Raw genomic sequence first — 16,466 nt, forward strand, 5'->3', positions numbered from 1 at the left:
TCGATATTTCCATGCGTCCATTCTCTGCTGCTTATTCAATGAGGGTGTCTCCAGGGGCTGGAGCCTAACCCTGCTGTCATAGGAGGAGAGGCGGGGCATGCCATGGACCGCTCACCAGTCCTTCGCAGTTCTGTTCTTGCTGTCAAGGCAAGAGTGCTAACCAATGCGCCACTGTGGCCCCTGTATCAATATTTCATGAAATAAAATAAATAAAATACTTTGGGAATACTACGAATAAGATGGATCATCTCGCCTGATAGGCAGCAACTTTTCTGCAAACTGACTGAATGCCGTTATTCTCAGAGAGATTGCTGCAGGTCTGCAAGTAACTGCAGTCTAATTCATAAACACAGACAGATTGCCAGCATGGTGCCATCAGTCTGAATGAGTCTTTGTCAGTGAGCACAACTCGAGGGGACTCAACTCAACTGGCTGCCAGCTGGTTATATTCCTATAAAACAGGAAGGTTGCTGTGCACAAATGTAATATTTAAATGTGAATTTCTGTAAGATGTAATTGCCAATCAGACTGACTCCATTTTATGGCAACATTTATGGCAGGTTTCAGTGACGGTGTCAGCACGCTTGACAGTCTCATTGTATTGTTGTTGGTTAAAACAGACAAAGTTTGACAAACAGTGTATGTTACCGCAATAGGAATATGTCTCTGACGAGAACCACCTCTAGTAATTAATATGAGAGTCAAAGGGGTGTGAGAATTAAAAAAACAGAGAATCATGTTATTTTAATAGATCTGTGTATCTGTGGCTCTTGCAGCTGGCAGAAATGACAGTTTTCTCTGGCCAAGTTTTTGTCCGTGCCCTGGAGTCTCCAGTTTGTGGTCGCTCGGTGTGTACTTAGCTAATGTCTTTTTCAGTCTCTCGCCATCGCTCTCTGTTCAGCTGTGTGTGCTGTGGTGACGGGAGGGCACTGGATGGCTCGTTGAATGAACTCTGTGGTTGTGCTGACAAATCAATGATAAAGAGTAATGACATCAACAATGTAATGCATCTCCTTGTGCTTTCATTGACTCGCCCTCGCTACCCAAACCCCCCCAAACTCACCTCTTAACGTTTATGCCACCTTGGCTCTGTGACTTCGCTTTGCACCATAAACGATGTTTCTGCCTCTTTATGTTTTGTCATTATATGTATCTTTTATCTGTGTCGTTTGTTTCTCTCTGTTGGTCTATCCTCTCTCCCTCCTTCCTCCCTCCCTTTCTCTCTCTCTCTCTCTCTCTATTGATCCAGTCATAGTTTTCTCAGTCTTCACAGTACTGGGCCGCTCTAATCAATACAGATAATTGTCTGCTCTCTCTCGATGCCAAACATAGTCTCCCCTTCTCCCCTCTCTCCCTTTTTATCAATGAACCCCGGTCTTCCCTCACTCCTCCTCACCCACCCAGCCTTCTCTCCCTCCAGACGGGGATTCCCCCTCCCCTAATGACGGGAGATAACCTGCTTTCTTTACCGATTTTTCTCCCACCCGCCCTCCCCCGTACACACACATACACATATCCCTGCCTCGCCCGCTGCCTCCCTTTCCTCCCTCGTTCATCGATTACCGTGAGAGTCGGGGCCCGGCCTGCCCGCCCTACAGATGTAAACACACACAGAGCTCGTGTTGTGGTTTAGTTGCTGTTCAGCCTCTCCTGGTGCTCGGGCCTTTTGGTTAATTGGTGGGATTCAACCGTTTTTGGTAGGTTACAGCACCTTTCTGTGCCCAGGATAATGCTAAATGGATTCACCATCTTGCCCCGTGGTGAAACCTGACCTCTGATTCGTGCCATCAAGCCAGGCTTTGACCATGTAGAAGGCTGCCGTTGTCTCGTTTCTTCCATTGTGACTTGCTTTAGGGTTTGTAGAGGAATTTGTCTTGGAGAATTTGCAGAATCACCAAACTTTTCAAATATGGAAACTTTCAGTATGAGGAAGAGCCAGCAGTGGATGGAAATGGTGCACACTGTATTAATAATCAGCCTAAGAACTGAAATAAGAACATTTACAAATGTAAGTAAATAAACACATACTTATTAACTTAATATTTAACATTCATTATATAAATATTAAATAATAATATTAACTAAAATAGGTTTTGACAAAATTTGAAACAGTGACAAGTGGAGCGAACAGCCACAGTAGGACCCAGTGCAGCATTCATATTCTGTCTCTACATATGAAGTCCTGTGTGTTTAATAATGCATCCACCCATCCGGCCAACCAGGCAAGTTACAGGCCTGCAGGTTAGTGTACTCTGTGTGTGCGCATATGTGTGTATCTACCTTTCCATGCATCCAGTGTGGAGTATCCATCACAAGTCTCTGATGTCTCCTCTATCTCTGAAGTCAATCTGGAGCGGCACATAAACACACAAAAGCAATATCAGTGACAATACATACATATATACACAGTATACATAACCAATGTTTACATAAACATGTCATATCCACTTAGATCTGCTGAAACTGATAGCTGAGGCTGTGCTGTATTTCTTTTTGGTCTTTTTCCACGAGAGGGGTAAGTGAGATGGAGCTGGAACAGATAGAAACAGTTTCAGGTTAAAAATAAGATGATGGGAACACAGAACAAATCATTTCTGTTTGAAATGTGAGAGTGTTTCCGGAGCTTTATGAATATGTTTGCGCATTGGCGAGTTGCCTGTGCGAGCGTGCGTGTGTGTTTGTTTGGGAGCAGGCTAGAGCGTGCAGGTGCGTGCGTACATCTGAGACAAATACAGTATGTCTTGAGGCTAGGCTCAGGTTTACACGTGTGTGATCAGAATAAGCAGGGCTTTAAAGGCCAGCAGTGCAGTGGAGACGGAGGTGGGTGGGAGGGGAGGGATATTGTCCTGGAGGAGGTTTGTGAGGTGGTGTGGGTGGGGGGGGTGTTAGAGCTGGGGTTGGACAGCAGACAGCAGGGATCTTCCTCACCCCCAGGGAGTTGAACCTACAACCCCTAACCTTTTTCTAGCCCTCTGGTCATGGACTTGAACCCTGTAACCCCCTGATGGACAATCTGTTCCTCCTCTCCCCAGCCTCACTGCAGCACTCTGCATGCCATTAACGGATAAAAAGGGTGCGTGTTGTGTGTGTGTGTGTGTGTGCATGCATCTGTGTGTGTGCTCACATGCAAGAGTCAAGTGTTTGGTCCCTTGGCTTTGACTTTGACATTGGGTCTTGCTCCCTGTTCATCCACTGCTTGTCAAGAAGAAGAAGCGGTGGAAATAGAGGCAGGGAGTGAGACGGGTTTTTTTTGTTTGTTTGATTTTTGAGTTTCTAGTTTTGAAAGCTTCTGTAAAATTATATTTTATTTTATTTTTTTAATTGAATTTAAAAAACTTGGTCTGTGGAGGCCTTTTCTGTCTCTCAGCGGACCCTAGCTCCCCCAGCGTCCCTCTAACCAGGACAGAAGCAGAGAGGTTTATGTATGCTCGGACCCAGCTCATTCTTCACCTGTCAACAAAATCATCCTAACAAAAAAAAAAAAATACAAAATGGGGATACAGTAGTGAAGAGGACAGGAGGGGGAGGTGGCAGTTAGTGAGACAGGAAAGATGAGGAAGAAAGAGCACAGAGGCTGATATATTCCTCTCAGCCTTTTTTTCCTCCTTTTATTTCTCCATTTCTTCCCTTGTTTGTGTTTGTGGGCTTTGCTTATCAGATCCCAGCTCCATTCAGGGCCTCAGTCAGGGGAAGAAGCCAGACGCCTCCATTTCTCTTTCATTCAATCTCTGTCTCTCTTTCCCTCTTGCTTTCCTGTGCTCTCCCTCTCCTAACCTTTGAGAATAAGAGCCTTGAATTTGAATTTCAGAGCGACCTAGCGAGCGAGAGGAGGTTTCGAAGGAGGAGGAGGGTGAGGAGTAAGAGGGTAGGGGTAGCCGGTGGAGGGGGGGATGTTGGAGCTGCGGTCGTTGAAAAAGGGCCTGTTCAGCGCGTCCCCCGGCCTACCCCCTCAGAGTGGCCCCGATCGATACAAACTCGGAGCAATAAAGCTTTCCCCCTGTCATCTCTGCAGAATACAAAGCAGAATAGAGAGAGGGAGAGAGAACGAGAGGGAGAGAGAGAAAAAGGGGGAGAGAGAGAGGTGAAAAGCTGTTCCGCTAGCCAGACCAATTTCCTAGCCCCCCTCCCCTCGTTCGCTTCACCACCACCTCCCTAACACACCATCACCACCACCTCTATCACCCCCTTTCCTTACCTCCTTCTTCTTATCATCAGTCTTTCACCCCCCCCCCCCCCCTTCTTTTTGCACAATATATCCCCCTGACTGTATCGCTGAACAGCTATCCATAATAAATACAGCATAAATTAAGTATACAATAGATTCCCTGTTTGCCCAACTATCAGAGAAAGACAGGTGAAGGTGGAGGAAGAGAGAAGGGGGAGGAAAAGTGGCAAAAATGGTGGTGTGAAGTGGAAAGAAGTTGCTAAGGAGTGGGGTGGATGAAGAACTGAGAGGGAAGATAGTTATAGCAGAGGATGAAGTGTGTGTTTAAGGGGGGATAGGGACAAGGTAGGGAAAAGCTGGGGGGGGGTTACAAACAGAGAAAGATGGATGTAACAATACAGGTAGAAAGGAAGGTGGAGGAATATTGATGAGGTGGAGGAAGGAGCAAAAATGTGTGGGGATGTCTGAGGCAGCCATGGAGAGGAGACGGAGAGGTGAAGGGGGTCAAACAGCAATCCCTTGAATTGAGAGCCAATTACTGTAATTGTAATCTGGATTCAAAGCATAGAGACGCAGCAGTGACAGGCACAACGGAGGCAGCCGTGAGCACATACATGCACACAACGGACAAAGTGTGTGTGTGTCCACATCTCTGCATGCTGTGTTGATTGTTCTGTGAAACTGCAGTTGTGAGTGCATTTTGTGTGTGTGTGTCCCATCTCCATTCTTCTCCACTGAATGGCAGTGCAGGAGTCAGCCTGCCAATCAACTATTGTACTCTTGTCAATTTAATAATATTTCTGAGTGCTGACCTCCACCGCGCTGCAGCCATCGCTCTATGTGCTTGTGTATTTCTGTGTTTGTGTGTGTGTGTGTTTCTATATATTTCTGTCTCTCCCTCTTTCACCTCAGTCTAACCCCCACCCCTCCCTCCCCTCTCCGACTCCCTCCCCCGGTCTCTGTCTCTTATTTTCTCCTTTATTAGAAGAAGATAGTGCGAATCCTTCATCTCTCCTTCACTAATTCTCTCCGTTATTGTCCCTCCGTTCAGCCCTCTGTCTCTCCGCACTCCTTCACTCGTGTCCTCCTTTCTTTTCTCACCATGATCTATATTGCTCGCCTCCTTTTTAAGTCGCGCACCGGCCTCCTTCCTGTCGTTTACCCTCATGCTTTTGCTTTCTCTCATTCTTCCTTTTGGCTTGTATCACCTCACATCCATATCTTTGCTACTGTTTCCTCCCCGGATCTCTTCCCTCCATCATCTTATCTCAACTTCCTGGTCCTCTCTCCCTCTCAGTCTCTTTTCACTTTCTCCCAGCCAACTCTTCCTGTCTCATTTTCATCATTTCCCTCCCCCCTTTTTGCTTTTTCATCATCATAGGCCATATTTAGGCAACTCTGTGTCCCCCCCTTATCTTTCCTCACCCTCCCTCACTCACTCCATCCTTCCTTCCTTCCTCATCCCTCTCTCCCTCCCTCCACCCTGTTCGTTCCCTGGGGAGGTCAGTAATAATGGTAGTGATGGAGTGAGAGAGGGAGGTGCGATTATTGTCTTGTCGGGAGTCAGAGGAATCGATCGGCCCAGAAATATGAGGCGCGAGAAAGAGCCGCTGTGTCAGATACAATAACCACCCGCTCCCGGGGGCTTACACACATACACACGCGCACACACACACACAACATACAGGCCCGCATTCGACACGAACATACACATTTATTTGGTTCGACGCAAGTGCAGACACTGACACGCACACTCGTTCGTACCATCTTTCTTTTTCATTAACGCAACGCGCACACATCCCTCTTCTTCTGTGGTGGAGGAGAGCAGCGAGGCAGCCCAATCATCTACATGCTTTGATCTGAGATAAAGCATAGAAGTAGATCTGTTCTGATCATTCTTCATGCACAGATAAAGGGCAAGGCGAGGAAAATCGCTCACACACCTTTCACTCACGTAGCTATAAACAGACATAAACACACACATACGTGCGCACGCCACACACACGATCACACTGAGACCTTTCACTGCTGTTGCCTGGCAACGTGGCCGAATGTCCAATCCGAGCAGAGAACAGTGGCCAGTGATGTCACAGCTGCTGCTGACCAGCAGGTCTGAGGGAGAAAGAGGCAGGAGGAGAAGAGAAAGTTTGAATTGGTGAAAGGAAAAAAAAGATGGGGGGGGGGGGGGGGGTGTCACAAAAAAAGAGAGATGGGTGATGATGACAGGGTTTGAAGGAAAAGAGGAGGGACATATGAAGAAGAGGGCAGGGTGACAGGGGGACAGGTGGACAAAAGAAATTGCCCCTAGAGGTAGTGGTTGCCATAAAGTAATTCTGTCTGTATGTTGCGCTTCTGCACAACGGTCTGTGTTGTCCATGTAAGTGAGCATTTTTTTTGTAAAGTGGCCTCAGTGCTCCTTGATCTGGTCATGAAGCCGGGCCAAGGGAACCCAGTCCCTCCCCTGCAGACCCTTCACTCCTGCACCGAAAGAAGCAGAAGAACAAGAAGAAGAGTGGGTGAGAGGCGGAAAGATAAAGATTTGAGCTTCAACCTTGGTAGCGCCGTGGGAGAGAGCGGTGTCTGTCTAGACAAACCCGGCTCCCTATGGGCTGCCGAGATGATACAGAGAGAGGAGGGGGAACAGTGTGAAAGCAGGATGGAGGGGCAGAGGGGGGCTAGAGGAAAAGGAGCAATTGAGAGGTATCAGAAACAGGAAAGGAATAGGTGTTGCAAAGGTGTAGGCGGCTGAGATGGTGCCGGTCCCAAGGTAGCCAACAGTGTGAGTGTGTTTTAGCCCCTGCCGCTTCTCGTACAAAACCTCAACCTCTGTAGTCTCCACACTGCTCGACCTACTGTTTATAATCCTGCTACTCCTCATGAAACTGCACACCACACACACACACACACACACACAATACACAAGACTGGATTCTAAATCTCTCACCTTGTATAATAAGAGTGTTGCTGTTTGACTGTGTGTTGGCTTGGTGGGTCCATCACTGAGCCGTGCTCTGTCCCCGTCTATACGAAGAGGAATATGATGGATTATATGAATTAGAGCCAGTGTGTGTGCTCCAAGCCCGAGGCTGCACTAGATATAGGAGGGCTGAGCCATGGAGGGATGCTGAACTGGTTTGGCGTCCTCAGAATCGTCCCTGCAATGACCCATTATACGCCGTCTCCTCCCATCCTGCTTACCCCAAGCAAGTTAACATGCTTTCTTCAATCTTTTTATCCCACTTTGCCTCCTCTCTATTGCTCACCTTTATTCCTGTCACTGTTTCACAGCTCCTTCCTTTTTCCTTTACTATTCCTCATTTACCCCCCCCCCCACCCCCAATCTTAGTAACCTCCAATCCTCCCTCGCTACTTCTCCCTAACTGTCTGACAGTGAAGTGATTGATGGTGCTCCAGAGAACTCAGCCTCCCCTTATCCTCCTCTCTGGGGTCCCGCTATCAGATCGTGTGTGTGCATGTAACTGCGTGTTTGTTTATTGTCTTATAAACTTAACTTCTAGTGGTCGACAAAAACACGCACCAAAATATTGCACATTTGGTTGTTTATTATTATTTATTCAGTTTTCACTGTTAGCAATAAGATGAATATGTAATTGCTGCTGGTCCATTAATGCTATGTGTTGTCCCCATTATGGCTAAGATTGGGCTTTCTTGGCCATTAACTGTATAACACACACACACAGAGCACATGATTCACCATCCGCTTATTAGGGCTACTCCAACAGCACTCCTGTCACACACAGATACACATAAAAACACACAAAGACACATACACTGGTAGTTATGTGCGTAGATTGGGGTTTGAACAAAGGTCACGGCCAAAGCCAGGGTGCCTACATGACCTCTGACCCAGTGGACCGCCTCCTCCGCGACGCGCAGTCTGTCACTGTCCTTGGACGAGCCTGTTGGGTCGGTTCCCTCACAAACAAACCCTCCTTCTCTCACCGCTGATTACTAACAGACACGCAGATCTGCTCTCCTAATGAAGGCAGAGCTGTGTGCTTCAGATAAAACTGAAGGTGTGTTTCAGGCCTGAGTGTCGGTTTGGTGTCCGGTCTCAGAAAGAGCCAGCAAAAAACTAATTTATACACATCCTCGCATTCTTAGTTTTATTTGATCATCTCGGGTGGTTAAGAAAATGATAAAGTGTCCTTAATATGTAGCAGAGGGATTGATTTTTCATGTTATACAGTTTATTTTCTGTTGAATATCTAATTTAGATAAATAATCATTTATTAAATGATCTTGTATATTTGGGAAGTTCTTTACCCATCACACCACAGTCTTGATCCTGATGTGATCTTTATTGTAACAACATATATGGACAGCTGTAGCCTCAGTCTCTTTTTTTTTGTGATTCAGGACAAATTCAAAACTGTGTCTCTGTATAACTGAGCACCTCCAGTGGAGTGCTGTATGCACTTCTTACTGTGCATCTATCCAGGAGTACATTGGGCTGTTGTAAATCACCACATAAAGTATTTATAAGGTTAAACTTGGGAACTCTGCTGCCGTTAGCTTTTGAATTAGTGAACTCGGACCAAGGGAGAAGGACGGGGAGGGGAGCGGTGCTCTGACTTCTCGTCTGTGGATGGTTCGTTCATCAGCTTTAGAGAATCAAGAGTGCCACCTTGTGGTCGCTTCATCCTGCTGCCAGGGCAGCACGTTGACACAGATGTGAAACCGTAGGCAGTATTAATGCTGAAACACGCTGATCTGCTTCCATATGATCATTCATTGGACTCAGATTTTCACTTATTTACCTCTTAGCCTTTTAATCCTTGTGGGCGACACTGATAACAACGCGTATATAGTTTATCTTCCATGTTCCACATTCGTGCCACATCTACCCATCACGTGTAGAGATTCACGTTGTGGGTTTCTGTGGTGTAGCACTCACTGTGGCGTGGTCAGTGGTACAGTGAGTGTTGTGACTGAGTTTTTCCTTCCTCTCGGCTTAGAGTGGAGCTGTGGTTGTTATACTTAGCTGAGGATGTCTCACATCTTCTCTTGTTGGTGTCGACCTCCCTCGACAGACCACCTTACGCCCACTGGTGTACTCTCTAATGGCAGTCCCAGCGTCAGACATAAACATAGATATGACCGGGGCGCGGGAGCCGTGACTCATGGTAAACTGATAAAACTGCAAGATCTGGCGTAGAATTTAGGGGGGGGAACGTGATCAGCTGAGTTTTGGAGAAGTTTTGATCCTCCGCTGGGTTTTATAGTATATAAATCTATCATAGAGTCGTCTGTGATGTCAAACCCGCTGTTTTTCTCCTTTGTGTGTGTGTGTGTGTGAGTGTGTGAGTGAGTGAGCGTGAGTGTGAGTGGCTGTTTCCAGCCGCGCCATCACTTTCCGACGGCACCAATCATCCCCCTCCTTTTCAACTCCTCTATCTATTCGATCTCCTCGCTCACTCACTCACTCTCTCCCACTCTTTAACCTCTTGCGTGTCTCCAATTTCTTTTTTATCTTTTTTGTATTTTTCTCTCCTCTTTGAGAACAGTTCCTACTCTTTTGAGGCTTACTTCCTGTGTGTTGCAGGATGTGGGGAGGAGGTGGGGCTTGGGGGGTGTGGACTACTGTCATGTGCATGTGTGAGCGAGAGAGAAACAGAGAGAGAGAGAGAGAGAGAGAAGAGAGGGGAAGAGTAATTCAACCATATGATTTAATACACTCCTCCTTTTGGTTAGAGAGCGACAGAGAGAGGGAGAGTGAGAGTTATTCTTTAGGTCGCGTATACGCTCTCTCGCAGATATGACCAAGACAGCGGCAATAGCAGCAAAGGACTTCTCCAGTATGTGGTTGCCAGGTGAGTGACTGTCTGTGCAGCTCTCTATCGTTGCTGGCCTTCATTTACCAAGACCAATTAAGCTTTGCGTGAGTTAGAGGGACGTGTGTGTGTGTGTGTGTGTGTGTGTGTGTGTGTGTGTGTGTGTGTGAGAGAGATTGTGATATGCTGTTGATTAATGCCAGTGGGTCTAACAAGCTCAGCTAATTGGGGAACATCAAAGGGTGAGAGGTGGTACGAGGGATGGAGGGGGGGTGGATGGATGGATGGATGAGTGGACGCCTGTCTCTTGCATAGGGAAAGGTCAGACACTTCACCAGCCCGTAGCATGCCTCTGTTTGTGTGTGTGTGTGTGTGTGTGTGTGTGTGCGTGTGCGTGTTTAAACTGAATATTGAATGCTAAATAACCTTGAGGAAAATGTAATGAAAAGTTTATTTGAAGAGTCTTTTCTAACATTCAGCTAATGAAAGGCGACTTCTGCAGCTCGACTGTGTTTCTGTACTGAGATTACTTTTCATTGTCCATCATCAAAACGCTTTCTCTCCAGTGATGAGCGCCGTTACTTGTGTGTTCACTTTACAGATGTTTTTTCTGATAAAGTGCATCTTTAAAGCTGGAGGATACTTTGTGTTTGTGTGTGTGCGATGGAGCATTGCATTGATTATTGCTCATTTTCAAGTCTGTCAATGAATTCCAAACTCTCTGATTTAAGGACAGTTATGTAAAAAAAACCTTTTTTTTAGCCTCAGCATTTACAAATAATGCGGAGTAGGAATAGTGTAACTCTTCCTACTCTGCGTCTGGGTGGTCCGCTCAGCACAGCCTATGAGAACAGGCAGACAAAGTCTCGGTTGACCGACGACCTACGAGAGATCAGCAAGCAGTTAGCTGACTCACCCGTTACCCGAAATACAATTTCTAAATGTCAATTAGCTCACATTACTCAGTCTTTGTCGTCGAGATAGAATTTCTAAAAAAATATATATATAAGATCTGTGATGTTCACGGTTTATCAGTGAGTGATTCACGGCACAACATTCACAGAGTCACTCCTTAACCTCATGTGGTCACTGCTGTGACCTCTGGGAAGTTACTCTGACCAAAGTGACATGTCCTTCTCGCAAACTTCAACAAACGGCACATCACGCCAGATTATGTAACGCACAGCTTCACAAAGGTGCACCGGTGTGGAAAGCCAGTGCGGTAAACATTCGTGTATATCGGGAATAATCTTGTACAATTATTTTTGATGTGTCACCTCGTGAGCCGTGTTTAGGTTTTCTGTAAAGTTAATCATTTTTGCTCATTTTAAACATTGAAAGTAAATGAATGAGGGAAATTAAGTGTGGAAATTTGAAAGCACTCAGTCTTATTAATCTGGTCAAAGTACATCATTGCCATCCGTAAAAAAAAATTATTTACACTGTGTAGAAGTGGGAAAAAATGATTTTATGGGCATTATGTGGTGGTGACCTTTGTCTCTCAGTTCCAGCAGCATTTGGTTACATTCATGTGTTTTATTCACTTGTATGAGGCATTTTTATGTGTTACAAACAAAAAAACACAACAATAGTAACTTAGATTAAACAAACGACCCAAACTGACAAGAGCAGAGACCCTCATGACATGTTATGGCCTTGTTGTGGCATCCCAAATTTGTTCCTTCAGGTTCTCACTGTATTTGTTTTTTCAGCTTGAGTTCTTCTCTTGATTCCTAAATCATCGTTTTATTATTATTATTATTTCTAATATTATTAATATCTGTCCAGCCCCATATTTTATCATTACTATATTAACAATTTAGACACTAACATGTTCTTCCTGCTTGTCTCATCCTGGCACAGATATGCGATTGGTGTTGACATGACTCTTTGACATTCACTTTTAAATGGAAAATGTTTCTTTGCAATCAAATTCGGCAACCCTCAGCACCGCTTGGCTTCTCAAATCTGTAGTTAGTAAGTTTTATGACTCCAGTTCCCAGACACCCCCCTTGGCGCTGGGGTTATGTCCTGAATCAGGAAGTTGGGTGAAGAGTTGGTGGGGAGGGGGGGAAGGGGGGGGGGGGGGTTTGCAGGGTGGTTGCAGTGGAGTTTCATCTCGGCCAAAATACCCAGAGGAGAATAACAGAAACAGTCCAGACTGAGCACAGGCACTGTTGTTCCTTGTTCCTTTCTATTGCATCATTTATTCATGACACAGGATTATACAGCATTAAATTTGCTCTGCTGTGGATACACTCAGTATGGTGAAGCAACTCTGAACTCTACTGTTTAACTCCAAGGGCTGCATATGCTGTAGCGGAGCAACAATGACAGGGCTGAGCAATTAAACCTGTTAGAAGCACTGTCTTATCCCTGCAGTAAATGCAGTTTGCACCACATGTGCAAAAAAAACAGTCAAGAGATGCGTCCTCCGCTTACACTGTAAACATGTTCAAAGCGTGTAAGTCACCCCAACACGAAATTATTTGTGTTTGTGTGTGCAGCAGTGTGTTGTAAAAGAGAGGGAGGTTTTAAAAGAGTGAAAGAGAGAGTGAGAGAGAGAGAGAGCAGGCTAATATTAATAGCCTCGCTGACAGTAAGTGTTGGGTTTAGCACTCTGCGCTCAACCCGGTACAAGGGGAAGTCGGGAGGGGAAGTGAGAAAAAGACACTACATCTTGATATACTGTCCCACCACTGTATTACTGACCACATTATCCACCATGCTACTGTCTGTAGACCATTTTTAACCATGAATCAACGCGCACCTTCTCCCCGTGTCCTGCGACGGGGCAGCGCAGTGCGATAGGCAGCACTTTGGGAGCTCTGCATTACTTCGGTTTTATGAGCTGGGCAATCATTTTATATGAGGAGGGGGATTTGGCTTTAGTATTGTACACTCCACGCGCTGAAGATCGCAGTGTAACAGGGCCCAATGTGGAAGAAGTGGAAATTTTACAGTGTGTTATAGATTTTTGCTGTGGGGTACAGTTTGTTACGCGTGGCAAAAATTTGTGATTATTTAGAGGAAGATGTTATTTCTGTGCATATTCGGTGGGTTTTTGTCAGAAGTTGAGCAACACTGGGCAGTTTTTTTTTTTTTTTGGTTTCACTAATAGCCACATCACGTAACACTGAAAGCAGGTGCCAAATGAAATGCTGGAATAACCGCAAACTGACCAGAATAATATATTAACCAGATGTTTGCATCCGCATCGTTGGGTGACCGATTTATCTTCAGCTATTTAAGGGAAATCCTGCAGTCAGTGTGTGTGTGTGTATGCACATGCGTGTGTGTGTGTGTGTATTTACACAGGGTTATAGCCACTGGCGGCAGAATGGCGCTTTTCAAGCTGATCATCACTTCCCCCTTTCCCTAAAGACACTATGTGTACCAAAGTCCACTGTTCTCACATCTGTTTCACTGAGACGAATGTGTTTCTGCAGCTGAATGAACATCTGATAAGGGAGTGACTCTTGATCGGTATCACTTTTTACGATTAGTGACTGCACTTTACTGATGCTTTGCTAATTTAAAACTGGCCTGGGGTCAGTGTTGGTCAGCAGAGCATCTTCTTCGTGTGTGATCACTGCCCCCTGATGGCGAAAACAATGCTTGACCACTTGCTTGTTGGACATTTTCTATATTTAAGGTGTCATGCTGATAAAAGGCAGAGGGAAGATGTACAGTTTATGTCATGTGCAGCCCGTGAGACTACAGGATGAAGAGAGGAGACATAAAGAGGAGAGGAAGGGGGGGAAAGAGTAGAGAGAAAAAGGAGGAGGGAGACTGAGAGTTTATTATGCAGGTGGCAGATATAATTAGTTGGTCGTTGGGCAGATTTGCATGTTTTCACAAAAGGGAAGTAGCGCTGTGTATCTGTGTGTGTTTGTGTGTGCGCATGTTAAGGAGTCAGAGCAGGAGGGGAAAAAAGGGTTTCAAATGGACACAACAGTTTGTGGTTTCAGACAAATAAAAAGGCTTTTATAATGAAATGGTACTGTTGTACTGTAACATAGAAAGAAAACTGCTAGAGAAACACCCACACACACACACGTGTGTGTAGTTATATATAAACACCCGCTCACCCACACTAATTATCTTCAGTCCCATCTTTCCTGTACACCCTGCTACCAAAATGCTCCCGTGTTTTTGTGCTAATAAAGTAATTAAAGACTTTAGCTTATTGTCTCCCTCCATTCATTGCTGTTGCTATAGGGACTGTCCCAATTCAACCAGGAAGTGATGTGGTCTTGTAATGAGTGACACACAGTGTGAGACATTTTTAGTACACCAAGTCTCCCACGTAAACACCTTGAGTTAAATTTAGAACCAGCAGACACCTTGGGTCAACCTACTCTTATGTTAAACCACTAATTGGAAAGAAAGAATGAATGAATGTGGGCTCAGTGAATGATTCAGCTACATTGTGTGGTGTACAGTGTGTAGGCTCAGGCTGTGACCTGAAAACATTTAACCTTAACCTATCTGAGATGAGCGCCCTGGCCGTACTCTTTTCCCTTCTGTCATCTAGATTGTCTCCGCTTGCTTCTTCTGTTATTCTGTCGCTCTCTGCACTTTTTATCTGACACATATTTAGGAGTCAGCCTGTCTGACTTGTTTATCTGCGTGCTTTCCTGTTACAGATATCAGGATGTCAAAGCCAGGAGAGGCTGAAAAAGTCGGGGCTGACTCACCATTGGAGGGCACAGGTAAGCGGCGAGGGTCTGAGAGGCAGACGGCAAACACACACCCACACGTACACGTGATTTAATGCGGAATATATATGTTAAAAAAAACCAAAAAGAGCGACACATGCATGACTTCGGAAATTGCAGCTGTAAGTTGATGCAGTGATGAAGATGTCATTTATCACTTTTTCCTTTGCCACCCACGCAGATTCAGAGCGGAATGGACCAGAATCAAATCATCAGGTACATGTTACTCCTGTGTATTTACCTTCATCTCCCCCCCCCCCCCCTTCATCTTTTTTCTGATTGATCCACCTAAGAAGAAGATTCAGTGTTGCACACACACTCCAGCACAGAGTCTGACATAAAAAAAAATATTTACTTGCAACATTTTGATAAAAGAGCTCCATCAAACCTGCCTTTCCTTTCTTTTTTTTATCTGTTTTCACCAAAAGTCGGTACTTCCAGACAAACTAACCATCACTTCCCCCATCGATTAGTCCCTCAGTTATTTGCAAGTAACATCGCAAGCTAACTTTTCACACAGTCAGGAATCCAGATATCCATTTTTCTTTTAGCAGAGATGGAATATGATGCATTTTGAAGTAATTTCTAAGACTGTGTCTAATTCTTCTCTTCTAGACTCAGTCAATGAAAGCCTGTCCTTTTCCTCTGTCACCAAACCTGAGCAGCACCAAGGTGAGTGTGTGCTTTTGCGTGTGTGTCCACATTACTGAACTGTGTGTGTGTGTGTGTGTGTCTGAGCCTGTGTTTGCGTTTGTACATCTTTTGTGTCTCAACGTCACACGCTGGGTTTTATTGACGGTACGGCTGCTTCAGCTTTGTGTTCATTTCTATGCACTGAATTACTCTTTTGTCACGCTCGACGTTGAGGTTGATAATGTGTCGACTCTCCACCCAGTCCCCAATGTAAACACGTTTGCAAAGAGCAGAGAGTATGATGGCACTCGTGTTTTTCACAAAGCCTTTTCAGTACTGAAGTAAATCTGAAATATTACTTCTCACCAAAAGGTAAAATCTTCCCTATTTGCATACCACAAGAGATATTCAAATAGGTACGCTGGAAAAGATCCCCTCTGTCTGTCTGAACATGGCTGGGTCTGGGAGGAAAGATCAACTCTTTGAGAAGGATGGGACAGGGGAAAAAAGTCTAGTGGAGTTGTATTTTATCACACAGACTGGGGACACATTTGAAGCATTCGAGGAAATTGCACGCTTTAAGACATTCAAATGATTTATCCTAGTGAGCTATGTGTCTTAAACATGGATAAATTCTTATAGTCTCATGCTCTAGAATTGAGTTAAAGTAGCACTTAATTAGTCCAATATTATCCAAAGATATTTAATATTTTCCTAACTTATGGATATCTGTGACAGGATGGCATTTGCTTGCATAGTCTCGATTGGATAATTACAAACACGTTTATATCAAATCGAGCTTTAATTCTAGCGCTGGCCCTCTAACCGTGTTTCCATTTCTGTATATGCTTTGCTGTTATGTCTTCATCTTAGAATAAGATGGAGGAGTGTGCTGACATGTCCCCAGCCCTCCCTTCCTCTCACGGCCCAACCCCCTCACAGACTGCTCTGCAACACACACAGCTCATGCTGACCGGCTCCCAGTTAGCAGGGGTAAGACTGACTTGTAGTATGCTCACACAGACACGCACTTGGCTTTTGCTTTTGCCTCGCTCGCTCCTCTGGTGGTGCTTTTTGAACACTTTGTTTCCCTCTTTTGTCACCTTTGTGCATTTCCCACTCTTGATTTCTTAATCCTCTCCTCTCCTTGCT

General features: G+C 45.2%; 1 protein-coding gene across 14 annotated transcripts in view; it reads left to right on the top strand.

The window, feature by feature from the left end:
• Positions 1-16,466, top strand: part of pou2f2b (POU class 2 homeobox 2b) — a 73,366-nt gene that overhangs the window by 46,031 nt on the left and 10,869 nt on the right. For 12 of the 14 annotated variants that reach the window (XM_082551785.1, XM_082551791.1, XM_082551788.1 and 9 more), the window contains 4 exons: positions 14,610-14,675; positions 14,863-14,897; positions 15,297-15,353; positions 16,188-16,307. In XM_082551785.1, the coding sequence (XP_082407911.1) occupies positions 14,610-14,675; positions 14,863-14,897; positions 15,297-15,353; positions 16,188-16,307 (278 nt within the window). Of the gene's footprint in view, positions 1-9,841; positions 10,000-14,609; positions 14,676-14,862; positions 14,898-15,296; positions 15,354-16,187; positions 16,308-16,466 lie in introns of those variants that run through there. The other 2 variants (XM_082551795.1, XM_082551789.1) reach the window with 2 other exon arrangements.

Source organism: Aulonocara stuartgranti (genome assembly GCF_965226115.1).
Source record: "Aulonocara stuartgranti genome assembly, chromosome: 11".
In the NCBI taxonomy this organism is placed as follows: domain Eukaryota; kingdom Metazoa; phylum Chordata; class Actinopteri; order Cichliformes; family Cichlidae; genus Aulonocara; species Aulonocara stuartgranti.